Source organism: Pezoporus flaviventris, unplaced genomic scaffold (genome assembly GCF_033815535.1).
Source record: "Pezoporus flaviventris isolate CSIRO_AGI_PZ_B2104156 unplaced genomic scaffold, CSIRO_AGI_Pfla_v1 ptg000002l, whole genome shotgun sequence".
In the NCBI taxonomy this organism is placed as follows: Eukaryota; Metazoa; Chordata; class Aves; order Psittaciformes; family Psittacidae; genus Pezoporus; species Pezoporus flaviventris.
The window spans coordinates 26502000-26526617 of NW_026892550.1; the positions used below are offsets into that span (position 1 = coordinate 26502000).

A 24618-nucleotide genomic window follows, 5' to 3' on the forward strand; every position below is an offset into this window, starting at 1 on the left:
CTGAACAGCTTCCGTCTCTGCTGTCGCTGGGGAGCGCAGATTAGCCCGGGCAGCTTCCTCAGCGCCTGGCCTACGCGCTCTGCCGAAGCCTCGCTGGAACATCTCGGATGCTCCTTAGCGGCTCGTCTTGCAAGAATTTGCTTGTATGTCTGGTAAGACCGGCGCGGACGGAGGGAGGAAAAGGAATCGGGGACTGACAGGTCTTGTGTAGGTACAGTTTGGGGTTGCTGAAATGTCTATAAACCTTCCAGTCTAGCCAGATAGATAATGAGCAGGCTCATAAGCAATAGGCTTTTCTTGTGCTGTAATGAAAACCTATAGGTTCTGGCGACTCTTTAAAGAAGAAATGTGTTTTTTCTAGAGTGAGTTGTCTTTCTAATGGGCAAAGAGGTGACACTTTGTAGCAAACGTGGTGTCTGTATTTCTGGTCCGAAGTGAACTCCCAGCTAACAAACTTGGAAACAGACGTCGTCAAAACAAGCGCAGGCTCATTCGGTGCGGCTTGAGAACGAAGGTGCAGTAACGGCGTTTCACCAGGGCCTTCAGCGCCCATGGACTGATAGAGGCATGTGTGGGAGCATTACCGTCGTCAAGTGGTTTGCCCACTAGGTGCCTTTTTTGCTTGGGTGAGAACAAACGTAGCTCTTCATAGCATAATGAACTATGTGATCAGTAATTACAGGACAGGAAGAGATGTTTTGGAAGCGTATTTCACATAAATAAATAAAAAAAGCCTTTAGCATATCAGTTCTGAAGAATGAAAAATACACTTTGATATTTCCCACGAAGACTAGAAACTCCAGTTCATAGTTCTTTGGTATCATAGACTCAATAAAGGAATTAATTTCATAGCATATAAATTTGTCTGTGCTGATTTCTTTGTGTTCCATTGTTACCTAGGTAGTTTTACCTAGGTAAACCTGAGTAAATTACTGGACTTACCCCAATTACTGCATTATGTTTTCCATGGCCAAGATGTGTCTTTGCTTTGCTTTTTTGTTATTATATTTTCTTATTGAGAGCACAAGTATTGCATGTGGAACAGTTCTTAACTTACACTAACCATGAATTCTGCTGTATTGCTTTCAGACTGAAAGGAAGGCTTAATGTGCTGAAGCTTTTGTTTCATATTCCATTTGTAATGGTTAGTCTAATACCTATAAACATTGCTTCTTTCACACAATTTCATGCAAATTGATTCTGTACTTATGGCATGAAGGGACTGGATTTGAAGTTCCATTGTTGCCCATGTCAATGTTCGATTTCAGTCATCAGTAACTTAGAGTAGGAGGGAACAGTTCATGGGTATTAAATATGTCTGTTTCATAAACACTTGGGTCTTGAAAAACTGCTTACAACTGTCTAGGTATGTTGCAAAATGAAGCAAGTGAAAGCTGTTATCTTTAGCAGTCTCTGAACAAAGGAGGAACATGAAATATGGCTGTTGGCTCCGAGTATCTCTTCTATGAACCACTGAAAGATGCACTCATTTAGATGTCTTGATAAATCCTTGTCTGGAAATGCTGACTGAAAGTACCACTTAATTTTCTCTTTTTGTTTGTTTATCTGATTTTCTGTTTTTTATCTAAAATGGAAATTATATTTTCTTCCTTAGTGGCACTAAATTACATAAAATATTTAGGTAATGAACGATGTGAACTGTTTCTGCAGCTAACAGCCTGTCTTCTGGGAAATACCGAAGTTGTTAAGAGTGCTTTCCAGTACTTAGCAAATTTACAGGCAAATGTAGTAAGTTCAACATACCTTTTGTCATGACTCAATTGTGGTTCACTAGACTATTAAGTTTCTTTGTAGAAAAGAATATTCTGGATTGAGTTGACTGAGTAAGGATGATGTAGAAAACTTGGATTTCCAAAAAGCTTTCGAGAAATTTCTGTGCCAAAGACTTTTAAGAAAGATGGTCTCTTTCAGAAATGGAAAAGAGGTTGTTTAATAGCTCACTAAGTGGCTAAAAGAAAGGGTAGTAAGTATTATCTTGCCACTTTATGTGGTGAGAACGTGTAAAAAATTTTCTGCTGTTTAACACTGATCAGTGAACTGAAAGAATGGGTTAAACAGCAAGGGACAAAATTTGCTCATTACATGGACACGTTAAGGGCAGTTTAAGAGTTACATGAGAATATTACTGGACAGAGTAATAAAGTGGGAGTTAAGGAACAGTGTTAATAAAGACAAAGTAATACACATCATGGGCTCTAAAGTGGCAGTTATGTCTCAGAGAGATGTTGGTGTTGCAGTGAATTCATCTAATTATTGCTTTAGAGCAATCAGAAAGGCAAATGGTATGTTGGGAATCATTATGAATAGTGAAGGCTACATTAAAGAATCTATGGCTTCTGTATGGCTGCTCAGAGTGATCTCTGCCAGAAAAAACACGGGAAAAGGACAAGCTGTACAAGCTACTAGAAGTTTTTAAAACTAGATCTGCTAAAAATGCAATGATGAATAATTGAAAGCATTAGTAAGGAATGATCGCTTAGTGTTGCCTTGCAATACAAATAATAATAAAGGGGGGGGTGGCATGTGCACACACTCAATTTATGATACTATTTTCCAAACATACAGTTAAAATTGGGAAGTCATTGCTATAGGCTATTCTGATGTAAAAGTGCAAGAGATTTAAGAAAACAATCGGGCATATCTAAGAAAGGTCTGTCAGCTACTATCATAATGATTTAAGTTCAGCATTAGGCCCACCAACTTCCTGCACTACAGGCACTAGAAAGAGAAGGGTATGTAGGATTAAGATTTAGCTCAGGGGTTATGATTTTATAATCTTGCTGTAGCAATTGACAGAGATAAGGGGATATTGGGTCAGACTGATCTTGGGTTCAAATGAATCAGTACAACAGTTCATATATTCATTCTATATTTCCAGAAACCCCAATTTTCCTGATTCACAATCTCGATGTGTTTAGTAGAAATAGCACTGGGCTTTCCAAAACACAGCTTTTAAAATCAGGTCTGGTGGGTGATTTTAAACTAATTTAATTTTTTTAACTCATGTAGTTCTTTTTAAAGAGATGATAGTCTCAAGAGTTATCAGCTTACTTTTGTTGTGATATGTTGTTGGTGATGAGGAACTTAACCTGAGCTTGCAGTGTGCGCTTGCAGCCCAGAAAGCCAACTGTATCCTGGGCTGCATCAAAAGGAATGTGAACAGCAGGTCAAAGGAGGTGATCCTGCCCCTCCACTCTGCTCTCGTGAGACTTCACTTGGAGTATTGCGTGCAGTTCTGGTGTCGTCAACATAAAAAGGACATGGAACTGTTGGAAAAAGTCCAGAGGAGGGCCACGAGGATGATCAGGGGACTGGAGCACCTCCTGTATGAAGGCTGAGAAAGTTGGGGCTGTTGAGTCTGGAGAAGAGAAGGCTGCGTGGAGACCTCATAGCAGCCTTCCAGTATCTGAAGGGGGACTATAAGGATGCTGAGGAGGGACTTTTTATGAGGGAGTGTAGTGATAGGACAAGGGGTGACGGGTTAAAACTTAAACAGGGGAAGTTTAGATTGGACATAAGGAGGAAGTTCTTTCCTGTAAGGGTGGTGAGGCACTGGAATGGGTTGCCCAAGGAAGTTGTGAATGCTCCATCCCTGGCAGTGTTCAAGGCCAGGTTGGACAGAGCCTTGGGTGAGATGGTTTAGTGTGAGGTGTCCCTGCCCATGGCAGGGGAGTTGGAACTACATGATCTTAAGGTCCTTTCCAACCCTAACTATTCTATGATTCTGTTCTATAAGATGTATGCCTGAGACTAAATCTAGATACAGTAACACAATCACCATTTTCCTGAATTCAACACAGAATCCTCAACATGAATGCAGCAATACCAAGATCTCATCACTTTTAACCTTAATCTGTGGCTGCCAAGGGAGAATGAAGCATTTAGTGCGCATTATTGTGCTGACTTCCACTTAGCACACTTACAGTTACCATTTAGTGAAATGAAGCGCACCTCCTCCTCCAACCACTCCAGTACAATATATGTAAGGGATTGTTCTATATGCTACTGCTTGGTTAATAGCTGAACATAACCTCTCCAAGGAAATATTTTGGCAGTGCCTGGGACAGATGCTAAGCTCATAAAATGTGATTTTTCTCTCACCCATGGAGCAGTGCCTGGCAACCACAATCCCATTGTTAGACTTACCTGTAGTGTTTTGATACAGTAAGATGAGCTCTTACTTTCCAGTCTCAGTCAGGAGAAGAGCTTGCAGGTTTTCTCCTTTAATTATTTATAAATAATTTTGTTTTCAAATACTTGCTTATATATTTTTTAATGTATTTTTAAAATCGGAGGATTTTGAAACAGCATTGTTTAAATTATATCTATATTCTATCCCCTCTATATGAGATACAAACAATACTTCCTCAGATTGGTAGTTTGGCTGCTGAGGCCTTTACAGTCAGTAGGTTGATACTGATACTTCTGAAGAATTGTGAGGGAAATTTAAAAAAAAACTACCTATTTCAGAGATGTTTTCACATATTGAGGAGTATCAGCATCAGTATTCTGTTTCTTTTCTCATTCTATCTCTAAATCCAGAAGAAGTTAACAATGTAAAAATTCTTCCTCCCTCAAGGGGACATGGCAAAACCAAACTTCTCATTTAGGTTAAGCTGCAGAAGTGCTGCTCCAGCCCCTTTTAGGTCAGATTAGTAATAAAAAGGTAGCTAACCAGACATGAAGGAAAAAAAAAAGCCTCTGATCTTCGAACTATATTTTCCAGGCAACGATGCAGGTAGGACTGCAATACACTGGTAGTTCTTTCCTGTTTTCCCTCATAGAAAGATGTTCGAAGTTAATCTGCCTTTAAAATTTGACATTTTTTATGCAGTTTTGCAAATGTCTGATATATGTACTGCATTGAAAATTTTGAAAGCAAGATTTATAAATGAAAGTAAAAAGTATATGTGTTTTTTGAGAATAATCTGTCAGTTTGCATTGTGGAAGATACCTTCATGAACATCATTCAAAAAATCACTGTCTACTTTTTAGTCTTTCCACAGAAAGATCTTTAGATCTTTTCACAGTTTGCTTTTACACACTGGAAAGAAAAAAATATCTTCATACTCTTAAGGTATTGGAAAAGAGAAAAGTAATTGCCAAGACAGCTATTTAAAGAAATATGTAAATATGTTTAAAACGTTTTAGTTGCTCTATGATTCTCTTTTGGATTACTTAAATTTTAAGGACACATATACCGTACTTCCTGCAATAAAAAAAATGTGGTTTTTAATTTTTCTCCCCCCCCCCCCCCCCCCCCCCTCCCCATGATTTTTTTCCTGTATTATTCCTTCTTTAAAGGACAGGTGCTGTAACAGACAATCTTTTGCAGGTGCCCTAGTTTTCTTGACTGTGACAGGAGCTGCTTTGGAGGTGTATTTACAATGACGACAACTGCAGAACGAAGGTTCATTAATCTCAGAAAACGTCTAGATCAGCTGGGCTATCGGCAACCATTGGGAGTGGAGAGTTTACCTTTGGTGGAAAAGCTTTTTAGGTATTCAGAAGGAGATTCATTAAAAAATATAGTAATCCTATAGTAGGTGGTGTTTGATTTTTCACATATAAGGAAGCTCTTATGTAGCTTCTGATATCCATATAATACTAGAAACCTTCTGGCCTTTTTAATTCTTCAAGTTCTTCTGTGGTAAGTAGTGCTACAACTTACATAGTGCTTGGAGGGAAAAATTGTTTTGCCAATTTTGAATATCTCATTTTATATAAAAAATAGTCTATTGAATTATCAGATGTAAACTCCTGATATGCTTTCTAAATTTTTTTTATATTTGTCCTGTCCTTTCCTATTTACTTTTTTTAAAGTGAATAATTCCTGTCTTTCTGGTTTTCTTACATGACTGTTCTCTTTGCCTTTCTTTGAACCCATTTGTTCTACAGTTAATATGGTCTCGGGAAAAGAGTTTTATTTCTCATGTCACAATAAATACTTGCATCTGCAGGGTAAAGGCTGATAACAGTTCTAACATTCTGATGCTTCTTTATTCTAGTGACCTAGTTCATACAACTGAGAGCTTGCGCAGTGCAAAGTTATCTGCTGAAAAATCTGAAAAAGAGTGCAGCAATTATGATGCTATTTTAGAACCTTATAAAACAGAGAATGCTAAACTTACCAGGGAAAATAATGAGCTACATTTGGAAATATTAAAACTGAAAGAGCAATCTGATCGTTATGTTAAAGGTAATGTAGAAATTACGGATTTTTTTTAATCCTTCTGTGCCAAAATAAAATTGCGGCCAAATCCTTGATCTGCAGATTCATTTATCTGTACTTATAAATGAGTGCAAGGGGTCATTGACTTTGGTGCCTTTAATGAATTAAGGTTCATACAGATACATTTCTTTTGTAGTTAGAAGGCTTCTGAGGTCCTGGAAATCATGCTTTAATCAAACATGAAAATGTTGTAACTTTTTAGCATATACTTTCATACCTTTTAATGCTACATTTTAATTTAAAATGAAATACTGGTGTTAAATGTGTCTTTATTCTACAGAGGGGTTTATTTGTATAAGATATATAAATATATATTTTTGTGTGTAATATGTATATGCATATGTATTTGTGTATACATATTTGAAAAGTTCATGTTCTGGAAGAATAATAGAGGATTCTCTTTATGCCTGTTTTGGTGCTACTAGGAAAAACAATAATGAATGAGAAAGATAGTATTGCTTTTTTTCTCTCCCTTGAAGATTTGAAAGCCTCCTTAAGGAGGGTTGAACATGAAACGGCTGACTTGAAATTTCTGAATAACCAATATGTACATAAAATTAAAATGCTAGAAAAAGAGAACAAGGCCAAGACTGAAAAAATTCAGCAGCTTCAGGAGAAAAATCTTCAAGCAGTGGTGCAAACACCTGGTGAGTGTAAATAATCACATATATTTTAAATTTTCTATGGGCTTTTTTTTTACTCTTCAGGACATAATCTTTTTTTTTACTTCTGGGAAGAGAAGTTACTACATCAAAATAACTATCCAATAGAGTAACATTACATTTTGAATGTTTTGATTCTGAATGTACACATCACATATTCGGGACAAATTTGAATACAAAGTTAGATCTATGTAACCAGATCTAAAAGTAGCAAAATGCAAAGTATGTCTACAAACAAATATTACAAAAAATATTTGTAATTATTTGAAAGCTTATTTAAAGGGTCTTGATGACCGAAATGTTCTGGATGTTACTTTCAGGTTAATTTATTTTTCCAGGGTTTTATTTTTCTTCATTTTTTTCAAGCTAATGGAAATAGTGAGAATTATTTTGTGAAATTTTGAAATTGTCTTTTTTCTTTCAAAGTCATTGAACTTCCTATGTATTTTTGGCATTTAAGGAAAATTAATAGGTAGTTAGGTGAAATTAAAATTCCTCTCTATTTTTCCACACCTTTCTGCATTTCGTGTCCTTTGCTTCACAAATGCCACGCTTTTTTCTGTCTTTCTGCATACTTGCCCCTTGGTCACTAGTCTCCTGGGTTTTTTCTATACTTTCTATAAACATTGTATGTTCTTATTTAATTGTGTGATAAGGAGTACTTCTTCCCTCTGGAAATAATACTATGTTTTGCTTAATTTTTAATACAATTTTTCCATGCAAGCAAATAACCGCCTCTGCTTACTATGATATCCATTCACTCAAATGACAACAGGATAGAAGGTGAAAAAACAAAAATTACTTAACAATGCAGACATTAGTTGAGTCATAAAATGGTTCTTAAATGTGGAAACAAAATGTCTTTTGTGATGTTTTAATTTAGCTCTTTTTAGTAAGGTAAATCACTAACAGATTCAACAAGTTTGAACTGTGAAATATATAGGGTCTTACACACTGGGGAAAATTACTTATACTGAGCTTTGCATGTTTCCTTGTTATAAAACTGAACTTTGACAGAGTTGATACTAACCTGCAAGAATAGTGTTGTCTAGAATGTACAATTTTTATCAACTTATTACAGTAAGAATTAGAATGGTGACACATGCCAGTTTGGAAGCAGTGGAATATTTCTTTTTGTATTAAAAGAAGACTTCCTTGCTTTAACTCCAAGTAACAGGTCATTGGGTTTGGGCTTTCAGGTGGCAGAAAAAGAAGCATTCCCTTCAGGCGTCAACGTATGCAGATAGACCAACCTGTCCCCCCATCAGGTGTTAGTGCCTATCCAGTTCCCCAGCCAGATGACCCTTACATTGCAGACCTTCTTCAGGTGGCTGATAATCGGTAATCCAAAGAATTTATAAATTTTGAAGTATAGTTGTTAAATATCTGCAATGATTTTCCAGCCCTCAAACTCCTTCTTTCAGATTTGCCTCGAACAAACTGTATTTCATGATGTTTTAAGAGCTCTATAGTTCTTAAGTAGGATTTTGCTTGGTGATTGACAGTGATACCTGTGACAGAGTTGCAATGGATATTTAATAAGCCACTTATTTTCTTAAAGGTTTTCTCATAAGATTACTGGTTTTACTGTTATACCTATTTTTAGATTGGGTGTTCTGGAAAAAAGCTAGGTGTAATTAATGGTTTGCATAGGAATATACTGATTTTTCCTATTTATTTTGGAAGACTAAAAGATTCTTCATTTTTTGTAGTTCACTTCTGTATTTTACTTGGGTATTATGAAAGCTCAAGTCAATTATTTTTTCTTACTTAGAAAATATCTGTAGAGAGTTTATGTATTAGGTTTTGGGAGTGGAGGTTCTGCAAGGGGTAGTCTCTCTGAGAATAGTCCAGTGGATACCCTGTGCTGGACACAACTAGTTCCAGTTGCTTCAAACTAGACCCACCATGGATCACAGGTGAGCCCAGCAACCATGCTGGTGTCTTCCCTCTGAAAATGTATTTAAGAAAGGGTATAAAACCCAGTGCTGCACAGGAATAAGAAAAATATGAAACAACCCTGTGGACACCCAAGATCAATGAAAAAGGGTGGGGGGAGGAGGTGCTGTGTAGGCACTGGAGCAAAAGATTCTCCTGCAGTCCATGGAGACCATCTCTGTCCTCTCCATGGAGGACCTCATGCTGAAGCAAGTGGATATGCCCAGAAGGAAGCTGCAGCCATAGGGGCATGTTTCTGGCTGTTGGAGAGGAACCCACGCAGGAGCAGGTTTTCTGGCAGGAGCTATGGCTCATGAGGGGCCTGCACTAGAGCAGTCTGTTCCTGAAGGATTGTGCTGTGTGGAGATGACCTGTGCTGGAGCAGTCTGTTCCTGAAGGATTGTACCACATGGAGATGACCGATGCTGAGCAGTTTGTGAAGGATTTGTATCCCATGTGAAGGGACCTCACACTTGAACAGGGGAACTGCGAGGAGGAAGGAGCAGGAAAGCCTCAGTGTTATGAAGTGTTCTGCAGCTCCCATTCTCCATCCCTGCTGTACCACTTGGAGAAGGGAGGAGATATAAAAGCTGGAGGTGAAGCAGTGAAGTTGAGCTTGGAAAAAGGAGGATGGGAGGAAAGAGTTCTCAGTTTGTCATTGTTTCTCATCATCAAACTCTGCATTTAATTGATGATAAATTAAATTAGTTTTCTGCAAGTTGAGTTTGTGTTGCTTGTGACAGTAATTGCTAAATGATCTCCCTGTCTTTATCTTGACCCATGAGCTTTTCCATTTATTTTTACTCCATTCTGTTGAGAGGGGGCGAGAAAGCAGCTGAGTGGGGGACAGGCAGCTAGTCAATATGGCAGCCAATATGTAGCCAATGGCTAATATTAATATTTTGTATGAACAGAGGTTTGTGGTTTTTTTTTGTGTGAAATATTTATGTTTAGGAACAATGAGAATATACTAATAGTGAATTGTTATATGCACATGATTCTTCCATGAGTCTGTCTATTACTACATTTCAGGATTCAGGAACTTCAGTCAGAAGTAACAGAGCTACAGGAGAAACTGGAGGTATCTGAACGTGGAATGAAAGATTATAGCAAACAGGTGTGTTTACAGTTTTGGGTTTTTCTTTAATTGCTGTGTTGCTGTGGTAGCCACTGCAATGGCTTTGATTATAATTTGTGTTTTAAGCTCATTGGGAAAGCATTGTTGAGCTTGTGAAATACAATTATTCTAACTTGCCTATGTTGAACTATTTCTCTTCTCTACCTTAGGAGACAGCAACAATGGTAAAATATTTGCCTGCTGCTTTTGCTGATGATTTTGTGTATTAAAATTTCATTAAGTAAATTAAACTTGATGATCACAAGTAGAATTTGTTTATGTCCAAGGTTTTTTATTGCAGAAGCATTAACTGGTCCAAAATAGTAATTTGATCTGCAAATATCTGAGGATGATTTTTTCACTGTTTATACTGGTTATATTTTTTAAATTTTGGAAGTTATTTTATGAACAACTGGTTTTACAAAAATCCAGTTACAGTGGGTTGATTAGATACGTATAATCTTTTATGTGAGGGAATTACTTCAATTGTTTTATGTTGTTATGTCTTTCAACATCTGTGGAGTAGTGGACACCATCTTTTATTTTTTCGCATCTTCATTTTCCTCTGCCAATATTCCCCGTTTTCAGTGTTCCAATTAATTTGCTTTCAAAGAAATCACTTCTTATTTTCAGAAAAATCCAGAATTCAAAAAAAGTGGATATTAAAGATTAAGATTGCATTATTAGGTGCATAGCTTTTTACTCAATCTTATATGGGTGTTTATTTGAACAAAGATTCTAGTAAATGTTATAGAAGATACCAAGAACTTTTTTTGTATTTCTTCCCTCAAAGGTTGAGCTCAGAGACAAAGAAATAGAGCGCCTTGTGCTAGCATTGGATGGCGGGCGCTCTCACAAGATTATATCGCTCGAATCAAGAAGTAAAAGTAATGAGAAGCTAATTGCTCATTTGAATTTGCAGGTAATAGATTTCTTACTGTTGTGTAGCCAAAACTACAATACGAGCAATCTAAAAAAACTCACAAAACTTCTAGCTCTTTAAAACAAATCACCATTAGATGTAAAACCAGTTGATTTAACTTGCTTTGCTTTTTGGGTGTTAAAAGGTGACTTGTTTTAAAAGTCTATTCGAATAATTTTGGTAAAGAATTCTATGAACTCACATCTGTACATAATAATGTTAATCAAAAAGTATTCTGAAAATGTTTTCACTAATCTTGAAAATACCTTTTTTGTTTCCTGTACCCTTTAGAGCCCTTGGTTCCCATTATTTTCTTATAAGGAGTAGTCCTGCAGATAATCTCATCAGATAGTGGGGAGTCTTCCTCATTTAACTGAAATTGTCCCCACTTTTACTCCAACATAGATTGCAAGGAAAGGATAAGCTTAGGATAAAGATGTTCATGCTTACTGTGCATGTTAACATGCATTCAATGTTGGTCTCGGAGGATTTTTTAAAAAGTATTATAAGACAGGCTGTAATACAGATCGAGTAAAGCCTATGTCTGGATTTATACCATCAGCTCTCTGTTTTTCCAACTGAAAACCAGAAGTTTTTTATACTGATTGTGCATGATGTACAGTGGCAAGAGAGCTACGTTGCGGAGTTTATTAGCTTATGTTCAGTGCTGCAAAAATACAGAATGATCTATGACTTGGAAGCAGTACGGCTGTGTTCAGTGATCCTGAATTAGTAAGTCATGCTGAACAGAAATTGATTGTACAGAGGGTGAGCCCAGAGCATAAAGCTAGTTTGGGGCCATCAAGACTATTTGCTCAGGTTCAGTGCCAATATACCATTTTTATTCTCTGACGATAAATGGATGGATATCTCTGTAGTATTGATGGCTTGAGAGGGTCCTGACTTTCTTCTGTTTCTACAGTAATACTTCTTTTAAGTTCTGAGGAAAGCTGTGTGGAGATGGAAGTGGAGCACCTCTGTTATCTTGACTCTTTCAAGATACTCTAGACTCCTGGGTAGTGTGAATTACTGTATACGTTTTTATTGTTACACTGTATCACTGCCTATCTTAATTCTTAGGGAAAGGTACACTGGAAAAACAGTGTCTGTAGAGCAGGATGTCTGAGGATGTTGTGTTTAAGGTGCTGGGATATGTTGGGGGCAGGATAGTGTTTATGAATCTATTTTAAAGCTTCACTTTCATGAAGGAGTAACAGTGAAACTAAGCCTAACAAATATACTACAAAGGTGGAGAAAAGAATGTGTCCTCTTACCTTGTGAAATCTGGGAAGACTGAGTACACTGGGTATACTAGACTGTTGCCCAGCACAGGTTTATGTACAGATCTCTGCTTTTGTTTTTAGAATAAACCTCAGGTTTTGGAGACTAGATAAAGAACAGTGTAGTAATGGATTCCTTCACCTTGCACCTTTTTAAAATAATATTTTTTCATATTGATAAGCATTAAGTTCTAAAAATATAAGATTTTGCAATTTTTAACAGGATGTCCCTTTTTTACCATGCATATAGTGATGCTGTATTTCAGAAGGCTGGGAAGAACTCTTGCTCCACAGTTTAACAATAAAGATTAATGTTTTAATGAAACATGTCTTTCAGGTTGAATATCTTCAACAAACAAAGAAAGAACTTGAAAATCGCATTCAAGACCTCTTGGACACTAAACAAAATGTGACTAGTGAGGTAGTGCATTTAAGCAATAAAAATGAAGAACTGTGTCAAGAACTGAATGAAATAGACCACTTAGCACAGCAGTTGGAAAGACACAAGGAAATTGTGCTCGAGACTGCAGATAAGGAAATTGGAGAAGCAAAGGTAATGACTAATGTGTTACAATGTGAAGAATCTGCTCAGCTCTTAGGTGTCTTTATGTCTTTTAATTGCAACAAATGACCTATTTGCTTGTAAAGGAAGATTAAAGAGCTTTTTTTTTTCCCAATTAATTTTTTTATTTTACAGAATTTCTTACTGAAAGTTGATTAATTATGTCTCTTTACCATATTAGATAATAAGAGTTTAGTTAAGCATTCTGTCTTCTTTCTTCTGTTAGTTTAGGATGAAATAAAATTCTCAGGTACTTAAAACTTGATAGGTAATAGATATTTGCAACAGTGATGTCTATGTTTGGAGACTTTTTTTTTTCTATGAGGAGTCATGCAATGATTTATTTAATTCTTGTGTTTCAAAAGAGCATGGTGTGTATGCACAAGTATTTTGTGCTTTCATTCTTAGGTGTTTTACTATTTAAAATTTGGCAGATTAAAAGTAACTAACTATACTTTATTTCTTACCAAAATATTCTGTTTCCTTCATTTTTTGTAACAAAGGAATTGTCATTTTGAATATATAACTTTTAACATGTAGGTTAATTTTGGTTGATAGAAAGAAATTGAAAGAAAACATAATGAAATACAGGATCTTGAAGAAACAATAACAAGGCTTAAATCAGTAAGTAAAAATACTTTCATTTTCTTTTTTGTAGCATTGTTGTCATACTGTCATCCACATGATTATTGTACTTATTATAAAAATTAACAGTTTAACAATTAACAAAACTTTTATGGTACCCCAAAATGCTATTGTAATAAATTCCTAATTAATAAATAAAAGAGCTAAAGAAGCTACATCATACTGCTGGAAAAATAAACTGCAGGAACTGTTAGCCAGTGTGGTTCACTGTGTCCTTATTGTACATTTCCTTATTTCTGCTATCTGAAGTTGTAATTCCTATGACATCATAATTTTTACCACAAACAACTTATGACATCCTGGAGCATTTTCTTCATTTAAAAGCTGCTTTGTCTCTTAATTGCTATGTGAATAATTGTGTAATACTTGACTCACTCAAACAAAGCATAGTAACCCAGATGAAAAATATGAGCATTGTCAGTTCCTTGAAGACCAAACTCTTTCTATCATATAGCAAGTTATGTAATAGTCGAGTACTGTGCTTTGGTTTAGTATTTCTACTGAACTTGAAAATACAAAAATACTTAATTTCAAGGGCACCAGATTATAAGAAAGACATGAAACATAACATTTGATTAGCTGCAGGGATGGGTCGACTGAGATACCATATAGTGATGTACTTCAATGCCAGCAGTGTTATTAAATGCCATTAAAAATTATTCTTTCCTTTAGTTTTTACTTCTTTTCACATTTGTATCCCACTATCCTCCTGGTTGGTTTCTTGACTTAAACAAGGGTTAATCTTGTTTGTTTTGATACTGATTGCAAACTGTGTCCAAACTAATGCTTGCTTTGATGTAATAAAAAGTAGTATAAAAACACAGTGATTGCCTTTATCAAATGTTAAAGCAGAAAACATCCAGGTTAATCAGAAATAAACAGTGTTGAATATTAAAAATGTAATAAAGTGTTTTGTTTTTTTTTTCCAAATGTATCTATTGGCACTTCTAATTTTTGTAACAATGCTTCTTACTTCAGGAGTTGTGCTCATGTCGTAGGGAGAATGAGAGACTGAGTGAAGAGCTCTTTGGAAAAACAGATGATAAAGAGAATCTTGAAGTGTTGTTAAACCAGCTTGAACAAGAGAAACAAAGGCTGACAGAAAAAACAGAGAACTTAGAAATAAAAGGTAAATCATCACATGTAGATTCCTGTAAATTATCTTCCTGTAATATTTGAAATAGAAAAACTTACCTAGTTAAGAGATAGCTAATAACAGTCTTGATATATGTAAATTAAAAGAAGACTGTAGGTCTTCAGTCAGAGTTGAAGCAAAAACATTTGTCACAGGAAAGTGTTTTCATTCTAAATGTGAGAACTGAAAAAGCTGATCTTTTTACTATGTTCTCACTGGACAGCCTAATACTATGGCAGTTTAATAAAAAATAATTTCTTTTATGCAATACTGGCTTTATTTGCTGTCTTTCTGAATGAATGAAGTCAGACTGTGTTCCTTGAGAGCTTTATCCAGTTGGATCTAGAAAATCTCTAGGGATGGAGATTCCACATCTCTAAGCAGCCCATTCCAATGTTTGTTTATCTTCAGAGTAAACATTTTTTTTTTTTATTGCTTGTAACTGTCTTTAGCAATTAATCACCATTGTTCCTCGTTTACCTGCTGTGCACCTCTGAACTGGCTCCATGTTATCCGTAACACCCCTCTTAGTGTTGTCAGTCTGCTCTTGGGTCCTCAGCTCCTGTCCAGGCTGAACAGAGTTCTCTCAGCCATTCTCCTCAGGGCAAATATTCTTCTCCTTAACCAGCTTGGAGGGCCTCCCCTGGACTCACTGAAGTTCATCAGTATCTTGTGCTAGAGGAGAACAAAACTGAATACAGTATTGTAAATGGAATCTAATGAGTGCAAAGTAAAGGGTAATAATCACATCCCTTGGTCAGTGTCTTCATTGATACAGCCCAATATGCTGTTATGCCTCTAGCAGGTGCAAAGCATGCTACTCATGTTTAGCCTACTGTCAACCATGACTCATGCATACTTTTCAGCAGACTGCTGCCCAAGTGGTTAGGCCATCCCAAATGCACGTCATGAGGCTCTTACACAAATGCTTTTATTTCTTTTTCTGCAGAACGAGAACTTGTGCTAGAATTAGAAAGGATGAGATTAGAATATGGTATAGCCCTGGGAAACAAAGCTCCATCTCGCCTAGATGCATTTATAAAGACTTTAGAAGAAGACAGAGATTATTACAAGCAAGAATTAGAATATCTTCAGAAAATGATAAAACGAAGGCCTAGCCCAAGCCGTAGGACTTCAGAGAAGGTAAAGTTCCTGCTGTCAAGAAAATATGAAAAAATAATGAAAATAGTATAGAACCATTTAAGGAGCTATCAAATATATTTTCAAATTCAATAGCAGTAAATGTCTGTAGTAGTTTTTTTAATTACATTCTTAACATAAAAAAGTAACTGAAAAAAAACTCCAGTTAACTAGCATTTTATTTTCTTATGTGCATTTTACAGTAAAATATTGATTAATTATGGATCAGTTTGTTTGAAATAAATAGAACCCTATGATAGACAGAAAGATATTGAAATCTTATTAGCTGTTTTTGCTTTTTCTCCTTGATAGCTTTTATTGTTCAAATTATACCACCAATGCCAGGCTTTTTTTTTTTTTTATTATTTACAATTAGAATTCATTAAGTATGTATTTTTCATGTATTACTAGTAGTGTGAATTCTTTCTTATTTTTTATTAATTATCCAAACATTTTAATGTGTATATTTTTAACGTAAATTTTATTAATCACCTTGCAGAGTGAAGATCTTAGATTCATCACCAGAGAAAGAGATGAACTAAGATCCATGTTAGACAGATTTGAAAAACACATGATAGAGATTCAATCCAATGTCAAGTTGTTGACTACAGAAAGAGATAGATTGAATATTCTTTATGAGCAGGTAAGAAGATATTGTTTATAATTGGAACTGAAATAACTGATTTAACACTTGTGTATGATTGCTTAAAATGAAAAAACTTTATAATAGAAATTGAAGAGTATAGACCTACTAGAATAAAACCCAAATAATAAAATATATTCCTATTTTTATTAATTATTAATAAAATGTGTATTCCAAAGTTACCGTGTTAATTTTAAATACATTATAAAACTGTACTGGCATTCAGAAATGAGAAAGATCAGGAAAAAAGCCCAGTGGAATACATGAGAAAGTTGGGTAAGGATAGAGGCTAGAAAGCAAGGAAGAAGTATACTTGGAACAATAAGAAGATGATGAGTATGTTGGCAGCATAAGTTGTCATGCCACTGTGTGATATAAGGAATATATTTTTAATTATCTAGAGAAAAATAAGACTATAATAGCACTGAAACTTTCTTTTTTGTTAGTGTATATGCTATATTAATTGCAATCCATGTATGCTAACAAACAATAATCTTTTAAAGTCTCAGGATGAATTGAACAGGATGAGAAAAGAAGCAAAACAAAGTTCAGTTTCTCAAAGTCATGTGGAAGAAGAAAGAGACAATGCACTAGCTGATTTTAGAAGAATAATGGCAGAAAAAGAAAGCCTCAGAGAAAAACTAAAGGTGCGCTTTTACAGCTTCATTGCTTACAGTGAGGTGGTATATAGGGGAGGCTCATACAATAATGCTGTATTTGTGTCTGGCTATCTGTCAGTTCCCATTTTGAAGAACTTTTGAATTTACCTGATTTCAGACTCACTTGAGAGAGCTCAATGAATTGTCTGAATTTTCCTTTAACTCAGTTCCTAAGTGGGTGTAGGGGAAGAAGAACATGCCTCTAAGTGTCCTAGGGCAAGCATGGCATCACCTTGTGTAAAGAACCTACATAATGAAGCCCCAACTACAGAATATTTCTGTTTGTATGCACTGCTTCAAAGATAGTGGTGGAAGATGTCATGCACTTCACTTGCAAGATTATTTTATTGATATGACTGAGTTAACAAAGCTCAATAGTAAATGCAGCAGTGGTTTAACAAGATTTAATGGCAAAATACACTTGAGTGTTTACTGCATAGAAGACAGAGACAGACAGAACTGTCAGGGAGACCCTCCTGTTGAGTCATGAGGTTCAGAAAGGAGCCCCTTGTACTCTCAACTCCTCAGAGAGGAGTTTAGGTGTGGCTGGATCCAGACTTAGTCCCAGACTTGGTCATTGGTTTATGTCTAAAGGGATATATATGTACAATCAATCCTTTGTGTCACTTAGCTAAGATTTAAAAGTCTCAGTGCTCTTATTGCCAATTCACTTTTCAAATATCTTAAATGATAAGAATTTTCTCAGTCTCAAAGAGTAACACTTGGGGGTGTCCCTACTCAAGGGAGATCCTGGTGTACAGCACACATTCCTGTGGTGTGCAGCACACACTGCTGTGCAGGAAAGCTCAAGGAACTCTCAGCTATCCACTATGGAGTAAGATGAAGTCACATTTGTATACTAGCTGTATTTCAGTTGGTGATGCTCAACTAACCCTCAGCTGTTGGGCAAGATTTATAGCCTGTAGCTGTTTTTTTTGATACATTAAGTTTAAATTTAAATATTTCTATCTCAGATTCAGCAAGAAGCAACTAACCTTGAAAAATCAAAGATGCAGCATGATATTTCGGAACTGGAGAATAATATTCAAGGAGTAAGTACATATTTAGGAAGTAAGCTTTTATCATTTTAAAATAGGATAGACTTTTCAAGCAATTAATTTGGTAGCTGTTTTCAACTTAAATTTATTCAAAAGACAAGTTGTGATAGCTTTCTACAATAACATATTTGGTTATTGTTTTTTAAATTGCAGTTTGAGATGGAAAGGTGTGAACTAAAGGCTACAATCTCTGTCCTGAAAGAAAGAATAAACTCTTTGGAAAATGAATTAAAATTGAAGTCCAGTAAACTTGTCCAGACATATGATGATTCTTCTCAATTTAAAGCTGAGATTTGCTCACTTCAGTAAGTCTAATACAAAATGTGGCTGTCTTTCACAGACACGTACTTTTGTTTGTTCTGTGACCATACAGCAGAGTTGAGTCTCTGGGAAAGACCATAAAATACTTTCAAAATCATGTTGTACTGTTTTTGTCTTAAGAAGAAGTAAATATGAGTAAGGAAGGTGCTGTGGTGGCTTTTACAGCAAGCTTCTCCTAGACTTATTTGATGACCGGATATACTGGTAATTTTTATGGCCAATTATGAATGAAAATTTTCTCCTCCCTCTGGAACTGTTTCCTCTAACAGGCATGTTCTCTGCTTAGGAATGTATCAGAACAGGAAATTTCTAAAAAGGTATTCAAATGCTGTTTGCTAAAAGGAAGACATATGTCTTTGCAGACAGTAGGACCTAATTGTGTCATATTTACAGAGTTGTCAGGAGTACTGAAAATTTTAAGCCAAGCATTAGGCATTAATATTCCACAATTGAGAGCTTCATGGAGTGTCATTCTGTAATGGCATTTTACTTGCACTGTGTTTTTCGTGGTCACTCTCTTTCATATGCTGATGCTCGCACACATTTACTACAGTTTTGAGAGTTGACATCTTGTGATCCCTGGACACACAGTCTGTGAGAATTTGATCAACTTGTTCAGAACCGGAGGATCAAGTATACCCATGTATTTTCAAGGCCTATTTAAACTTGCAGGATCTTTTGGATTTTTCACAAGGAAAACCAGGGCTTGTGGCTCACCCCCTCCACCCTCAACCTGAGCAATACTATACTGCACTGTATAGCAGTACAATAGCAGGGTGAATAGCCATAAACTGAAGCTGGGAAGCAGGCCTTGGAGTTCATCTCATGCTCTCCGTTTCACAAATGACGATTGTTAGTAAAACAATTAGTGTATTTGTTGGTAAAATTGTGACAACATTCATAAAAGTGAAATACCTTATTAGGTTCTGTGTAATTTTAGTGGAAAGCACTGATATCCTCTGATATCCTAAAAAGGAGGAGATAAGGAGTACAGTAATTTCAGCATTTGGTTCTGCTTTGTGCATGATGGGAATTTGTTATAGCTGTGTTTGGCACCTCCGCTTCCCCACTCCCCCCCAGAGTTTCACTCTAAGCTGAGTGAGAGCAGTCTTTATCTGCAGACATGCTGTATACCGGATTGGTGGGTTTTTTAGTAAATTAAAAATTTCTCTAGCATTTGTAGAATCCCATTTCAGAGGGATTTCTATTTCTTGACCTGTAAGTGATCCATTTAGTTACTTTGGAGCTGCAGGTTTTTTTCTTTTTTTTCATAGGTTACTAATACTTTTTTCTGAGCAAAGCAAGTATGTAGATAGATGGTTTCATACATCTTTCAGGTTCTGTATTTCTTAAAGTAGGATCAGAACTACAGCTGTCAATTTGATTGCTTCTTAAAAAGTGGTGTGGCTTATAATCACTGCTATGAGCTACATATCAAAATCTTTATACAGCAAAGAGCCAAAAGACACAAGTAATAAGAGTTACCTGATGAAGAGTAACAGAATTCAGAGGAAATTAATGTTTCAGATTATCATGGTTGTTCCACCAAGGTTCTGTTGCTCCATTTTGGAATGATGTTGAGGTGAACTTGTTGCAGGGGTCCAAGAGCAACCAAGTGGTGTTGATCTTGGCAATAATTACTAGTCCTCTCTCTTCCAGAGAGTGAGGGACAGTTCTGGTTAGTATGACGCAATCCTGTGCTGCTGGTTGGTATGGAACACTGAAACTGTTCCAGCACTTCAAGCAGCTTTAAAAGCCATAAATTGATGATCCTGAATAGGTCCCAAACTTCTTTCAACTATGTACTGATTTTCTAGGCTCTTAAATGACCAACTCCAGAGGTCTGTTGACGATTTACAGCACCGATTAGCCCTCAAAAAGAATGAACTGCAATCAGCTCAAGAAGAAATTGTAAAGCTAGAGGAGAAAATAGGTAATCACTGGTTATGTTTATGCTTATTTCCTGATTTTAAAATAGAAAGTACTTATTCTTTTATTTATAGATAGGTTAAACCAGAGGAGCACTTCCCAGGATGAAGCAGTCAATGTGCTTAGAAGTACTATCACTGTTTTGGACAAAGAAAAGGATAGTCTTCAAGAAACCGTAGATGAAAAAACAGAAAAAATTGCATGCTTAGATGACAACTTAGCTAATAAGGTATGTGCAGCAGAAGTACTACTTTGCAGTCCATCTGGGGATTTTTAAAACAGACATTTTGCTTGTATGGCAAAGCCAATGCAAAGCCCAAGGCATTGAATGAATGCTATGTTTGGACTGAGTCCAAAAAGTCATTTGCCAACTCAACAGCATTTAAATTATTATTGTTAGTGTTTTCCCTAAACACTCCAAGAAAATAAAGTAGTATATTTTTGCATTTTGCATTTGGAGGTATTTGAGATATAAGCTTCTAGCCTGATGTGACAGAATCTGTAGCTGACTTCCATCTTTTTGATAAGAAAATCCTTTTTCAGTAAAGAAGCTTGGAAACTTGAATATGCAAAGATGCACTTATTATTGGTGAAGGGTTAAAAGAAAGGTTTAAATGTAAAGTTCTTTAACTTGAAGTATCCTGTTATGTTGCCATATAATAATACAATTTTGGCTTTTATTTTCATAGGAAAAAACGATTGCTCATTTACGTCTAACCCTCTCTGAACTGGAATCCTCAAATGAGTAAGTAAAGACTAAGATGCCTTCTTCAGTAGTTTTATCTAGGAGCATACTGTGTTGAGAAAGATGTACCCAACTTTTGAAGAAACTTCTCCTGCAATTATATTGCAGGCTGCTAAGGTACTGTTAAGACAGCAATTAACCATTGTTTGTGTATATTTATTTTCCTAAATGGATAACATTTCCTAATTCTCAGTTAGGAAGTAGCTTTTTAGTATCCTAAGTACTCCACTAGATATTAGATTGAGCCAGGTAAAACTCAGATCTGAATGCCTAATTATTGGCAAGCTAATACTTCCAACTTAAGTTACCAGTGCAATTTCAGTTGTGGTATATGTGCGTAGATTTTAGCTGGGCTTCATCTGATCTTTCCTTCTTGCCTCTTTTCATGAGTGACTTTAAAAACTATAGCTTTTTAAAAGAAAATATTTAAACACCTGAAGACCAGTGTAATTGAATATTTAATACATTGATGCATGAAGTATCTGTGGCAAAAAAAAAAGGCAAAACTTACATAAATTCACACATTTTAATTCTGGTAGCTTGTTTAATCTTTTTCTTACTCTTTTGGTTGTGGCATTTCAAGTATAAGCTGTCTGTCTTCATCCTTTATGGTTTATAAAATATGCAATGGCTAATATACTGTAATCACTACCAAACACAGATGAACATAAGTATCTGTGATTGCTGTTTGCATAATAAGATACATCTCACCAGATGCATCTTCAAAGTTGAAGTTTAATTGTTTTATTTGTGCATATTGACATTTTACAGCTTTAGATTATGTTTATGTTTAGATTTATTTGTCAGCCCTCAGAAAGCATGAATTCCCCCCCTTTAAAAAAATAAAAAAGGCTTTTGCATATCCAAAATCCACATCTGATCATTTTCAGCAGTATGTGGTATAATATAAGAAGGGACAACTTAAATAAGATTTTCACTTGATAGCCAGATAAAGGACATGCTGAGCAGCAGAGACCGTGAGATATCTAGCTTACATCGCCAGCTTGATACGTCCCACGTAGAGCTTGCAGAGATAGGAAGAGTAAAGGAAATGGCTCTGAAAGAAAACAGACGACTGCAAGATGACCTAGCTACAATGGCCAGAGAAAACCAGGTATGAAGGCAGTACATAATGCTGAAGTACTAAACTATTTATTGCATGCTTATGTATAGGGGTGCATCAAAACTGCTGTATCCTCAATTTTGATTTGGTATACTTAATTAGTCGTATTTCTTGAACACTGGGATATTAAAAATGACTGGGCAGAACATGTAAAAGCAATTACTTTAGATACTTCAGCTTAGTCAGTACAGTGAGGGAGAAACAGACAAGCTTTCAGTTTAGTCACCCTTCCCCAGATTAAAAAAGAAATCTAATTAAGTCTAGGACATAATTGTTTATTCCATAATGAAATTACATTTATGCTATAATGAAATTGGTTATATCAGTAGCTGGTATTTAATTGTTAAAAATTGGGTTTTATCTGTGGATCAGGGATTATTGAGAAGGAGCAAGAAACCACAAAAGCAGGTATCAGGTTATTAGTAAGGTTGAAGTGAGAGGGAGGAGATTGCTAGCACATCTGAATTTATTCTGGGGCATAGTGATACATTAGTTTCACCCATTTAGTTTCCATGAAGCATTGGATATACTGAGTGAGGTATGCCACATTTTGAAATTGTATGTTTTGGAATGTAGGTTTAATGTTTGTGTTCTGTGAGCCTTAGTAATGTTGGCTTTGAAGTGATATTGGCAGATTTTTAATTTCCAGTTCTGGCAAGCTTAGTTGCCATTCATGTGTGCTGCTCTGCAGGAACTTTGCTTTAATATAAGAAAAGTATAAGAGGGCTTACAAAGATACAAGGCAGAGGGACTGAAGAAAACTTACTTCTAAGGTATGATAGTCCTGAATAGTCTGAATTTGTTTACTGATTTCAGGAATGGATAAGGATGCACAGTCGATGAGAATAGGAGGGGTACCCTTTCCATTGTGTCAAGTTTGTGTGGGGTTTTTAGATGGTGAATTCAAAGGTGCCATCTATTTCCCTGGAGAAATGTTCTTACTGGATTGTCTTTGCATTGGTAAGGTAGGTGTCACGGTGAGGTGGCATCTTACAGACTTTAGCTGTATAATGCAGCTTTGTGTATGTGGGGATTTTGCCTTTTGTGGAGATTCTGTTCAGGTACTTTTTTTGACTACTTGCAGAGGTTTTTTTATTTTTTTTTTTTATTTGCATTAGTTTTATATGATTTCATCTTTCATTAGAGTCATAATGTACTTCCTTGCTAACAGCTAGCCAGGCAGTAGCTTTAGGTCAGAGGGCAGGTGGGAAGGGGCTTGTGACTGCCCAGTGGACTCTGAGTTGGATCATGTGCATTCATGGTTAGCTTTCCATTTGGGAGGTGTACTATCCCTCTCAGCTACTGATGGCTAAATACATTCCCTTGTAAAGTGCATGCTGTGAAGGCACAACTTAAACTTATATCACTTACAGAATCAAAGCTGAAATAAACTCTTTAACTCCTTGAGGAATTACATGTTTCCATAGGGTATTATTGAAATTTTATTGAAAGGTGAGCTATCTCAAGTTGATGGTGTAGTTTAAATAAAAAATTTGCAAGACAGAGAGGGTTGAGAGGTTCAGTGAATTAAACTGTTTGACTGTCATCATTATTCTTCTTGCGGGATCTTCATCTTGAGATGTTCTCCAGGGGTCTGCAAGTTAAACGAACTACTGGTATGTAAAAGCACGTTCTTTAAAGAGCTTAAGAGACTTGTATAGCCCATTTGCAATGTTCAAAATCATCATTGCACCATCTCTTCTTCCTTGGAATTCTCCAAGTCTGGAGTCCATGGCTTGGAGAGCATGAAGTGCATTCAGTCTTGTTAATCCCTCGCATAGTTTGAGGAATAATGAATTGGTTTAGTGCACCAGCTGGATACGGCAGACCAAAAGCTTCGCAGCTCCAAGTGCATGATATGGATGTCCTTGTGCAATAGAATGTGTGTGTGGACAATATATAGAATCATAGAATAGTTAGGGTTGGAAAGGACCTTAAGATCATAAAGTTCCAACCCCCCTGCCATGGGCAGGGACACCTCACAATAACCACCATGTCACCCAAGGCTCTGTCCAACCTGGCCTTGAACACCGCCAGGGATGGAGCATTCACAGCTTCCTTGGGCAACCCATTCCAGTGCCTCACCACCCTTACAGTAAAGAGCTTCCTCCTCATATCCATTCTAAACTTCCCCTGTTTAAGTTTTAACCCGTTACCCCTTGTTCTGTCACTACAGTTCCCAATGAAGAGTCCCTCCCCAGCATCCCTGTAGCCCCCCTTCAGATACTGGAAGGCTGCTATGAGGTCTCCACGCAGCCTTCTCTTCTCCAGGCTGAACAGCCCCAACTTTCTCAACCTATCTTCACACGGGAGGTGCTCCAGTCCCCTGATCATCCTTATGGCCCTCCTCTGGACTTGTTCCAACAGTTCCATGTCCTTTTTATGTAGAGGACACCAGAACTGCACACAGTATTCCAGGTGAGGTCTCAGGAGAGCAGAGTAGAGGGGCAGGATCACCTCCTTCAACCTGCTGGTCACTCTCCTTT

The 24618-nt window shown here is 36.4% G+C and overlaps 1 protein-coding gene across 4 annotated transcripts in view; it reads left to right on the plus strand.

Annotated features, from left to right (window-relative positions):
• The first annotated feature begins 83 nt into the window (after nt 1-83).
• The window catches only part of CEP135 (centrosomal protein 135), a 38087-nt gene continuing 13552 nt past the window's right edge, over nt 84-24618 (plus strand). For 2 of the 4 annotated variants that reach the window (XM_061472933.1, XM_061472952.1), the window contains exons 1-18: nt 5343-5521; nt 6030-6220; nt 6733-6900; nt 8115-8256; nt 9886-9970; nt 10764-10892; nt 12510-12725; nt 13293-13358; nt 14358-14508; nt 15464-15657; nt 16154-16297; nt 16801-16944; nt 17931-18008; nt 18168-18319; nt 20153-20268; nt 20339-20493; nt 20954-21009; nt 21955-22123. In XM_061472933.1, the coding sequence (XP_061328917.1) occupies nt 5409-5521; nt 6030-6220; nt 6733-6900; nt 8115-8256; nt 9886-9970; nt 10764-10892; nt 12510-12725; nt 13293-13358; nt 14358-14508; nt 15464-15657; nt 16154-16297; nt 16801-16944; nt 17931-18008; nt 18168-18319; nt 20153-20268; nt 20339-20493; nt 20954-21009; nt 21955-22123 (2469 nt within the window). In that variant the 5' untranslated portion in view covers nt 5343-5408. Of the gene's footprint in view, nt 212-5342; nt 5522-6029; nt 6221-6732; nt 6901-8114; nt 8257-8740; nt 8835-9885; nt 9971-10763; nt 10893-12509; nt 12726-13292; nt 13359-14357; nt 14509-15463; nt 15658-16153; nt 16298-16800; nt 16945-17930; nt 18009-18167; nt 18320-20152; nt 20269-20338; nt 20494-20953; nt 21010-21954; nt 22124-24618 lie in introns of those variants that run through there. The other 2 variants (XM_061472943.1, XM_061472962.1) reach the window with 2 other exon arrangements.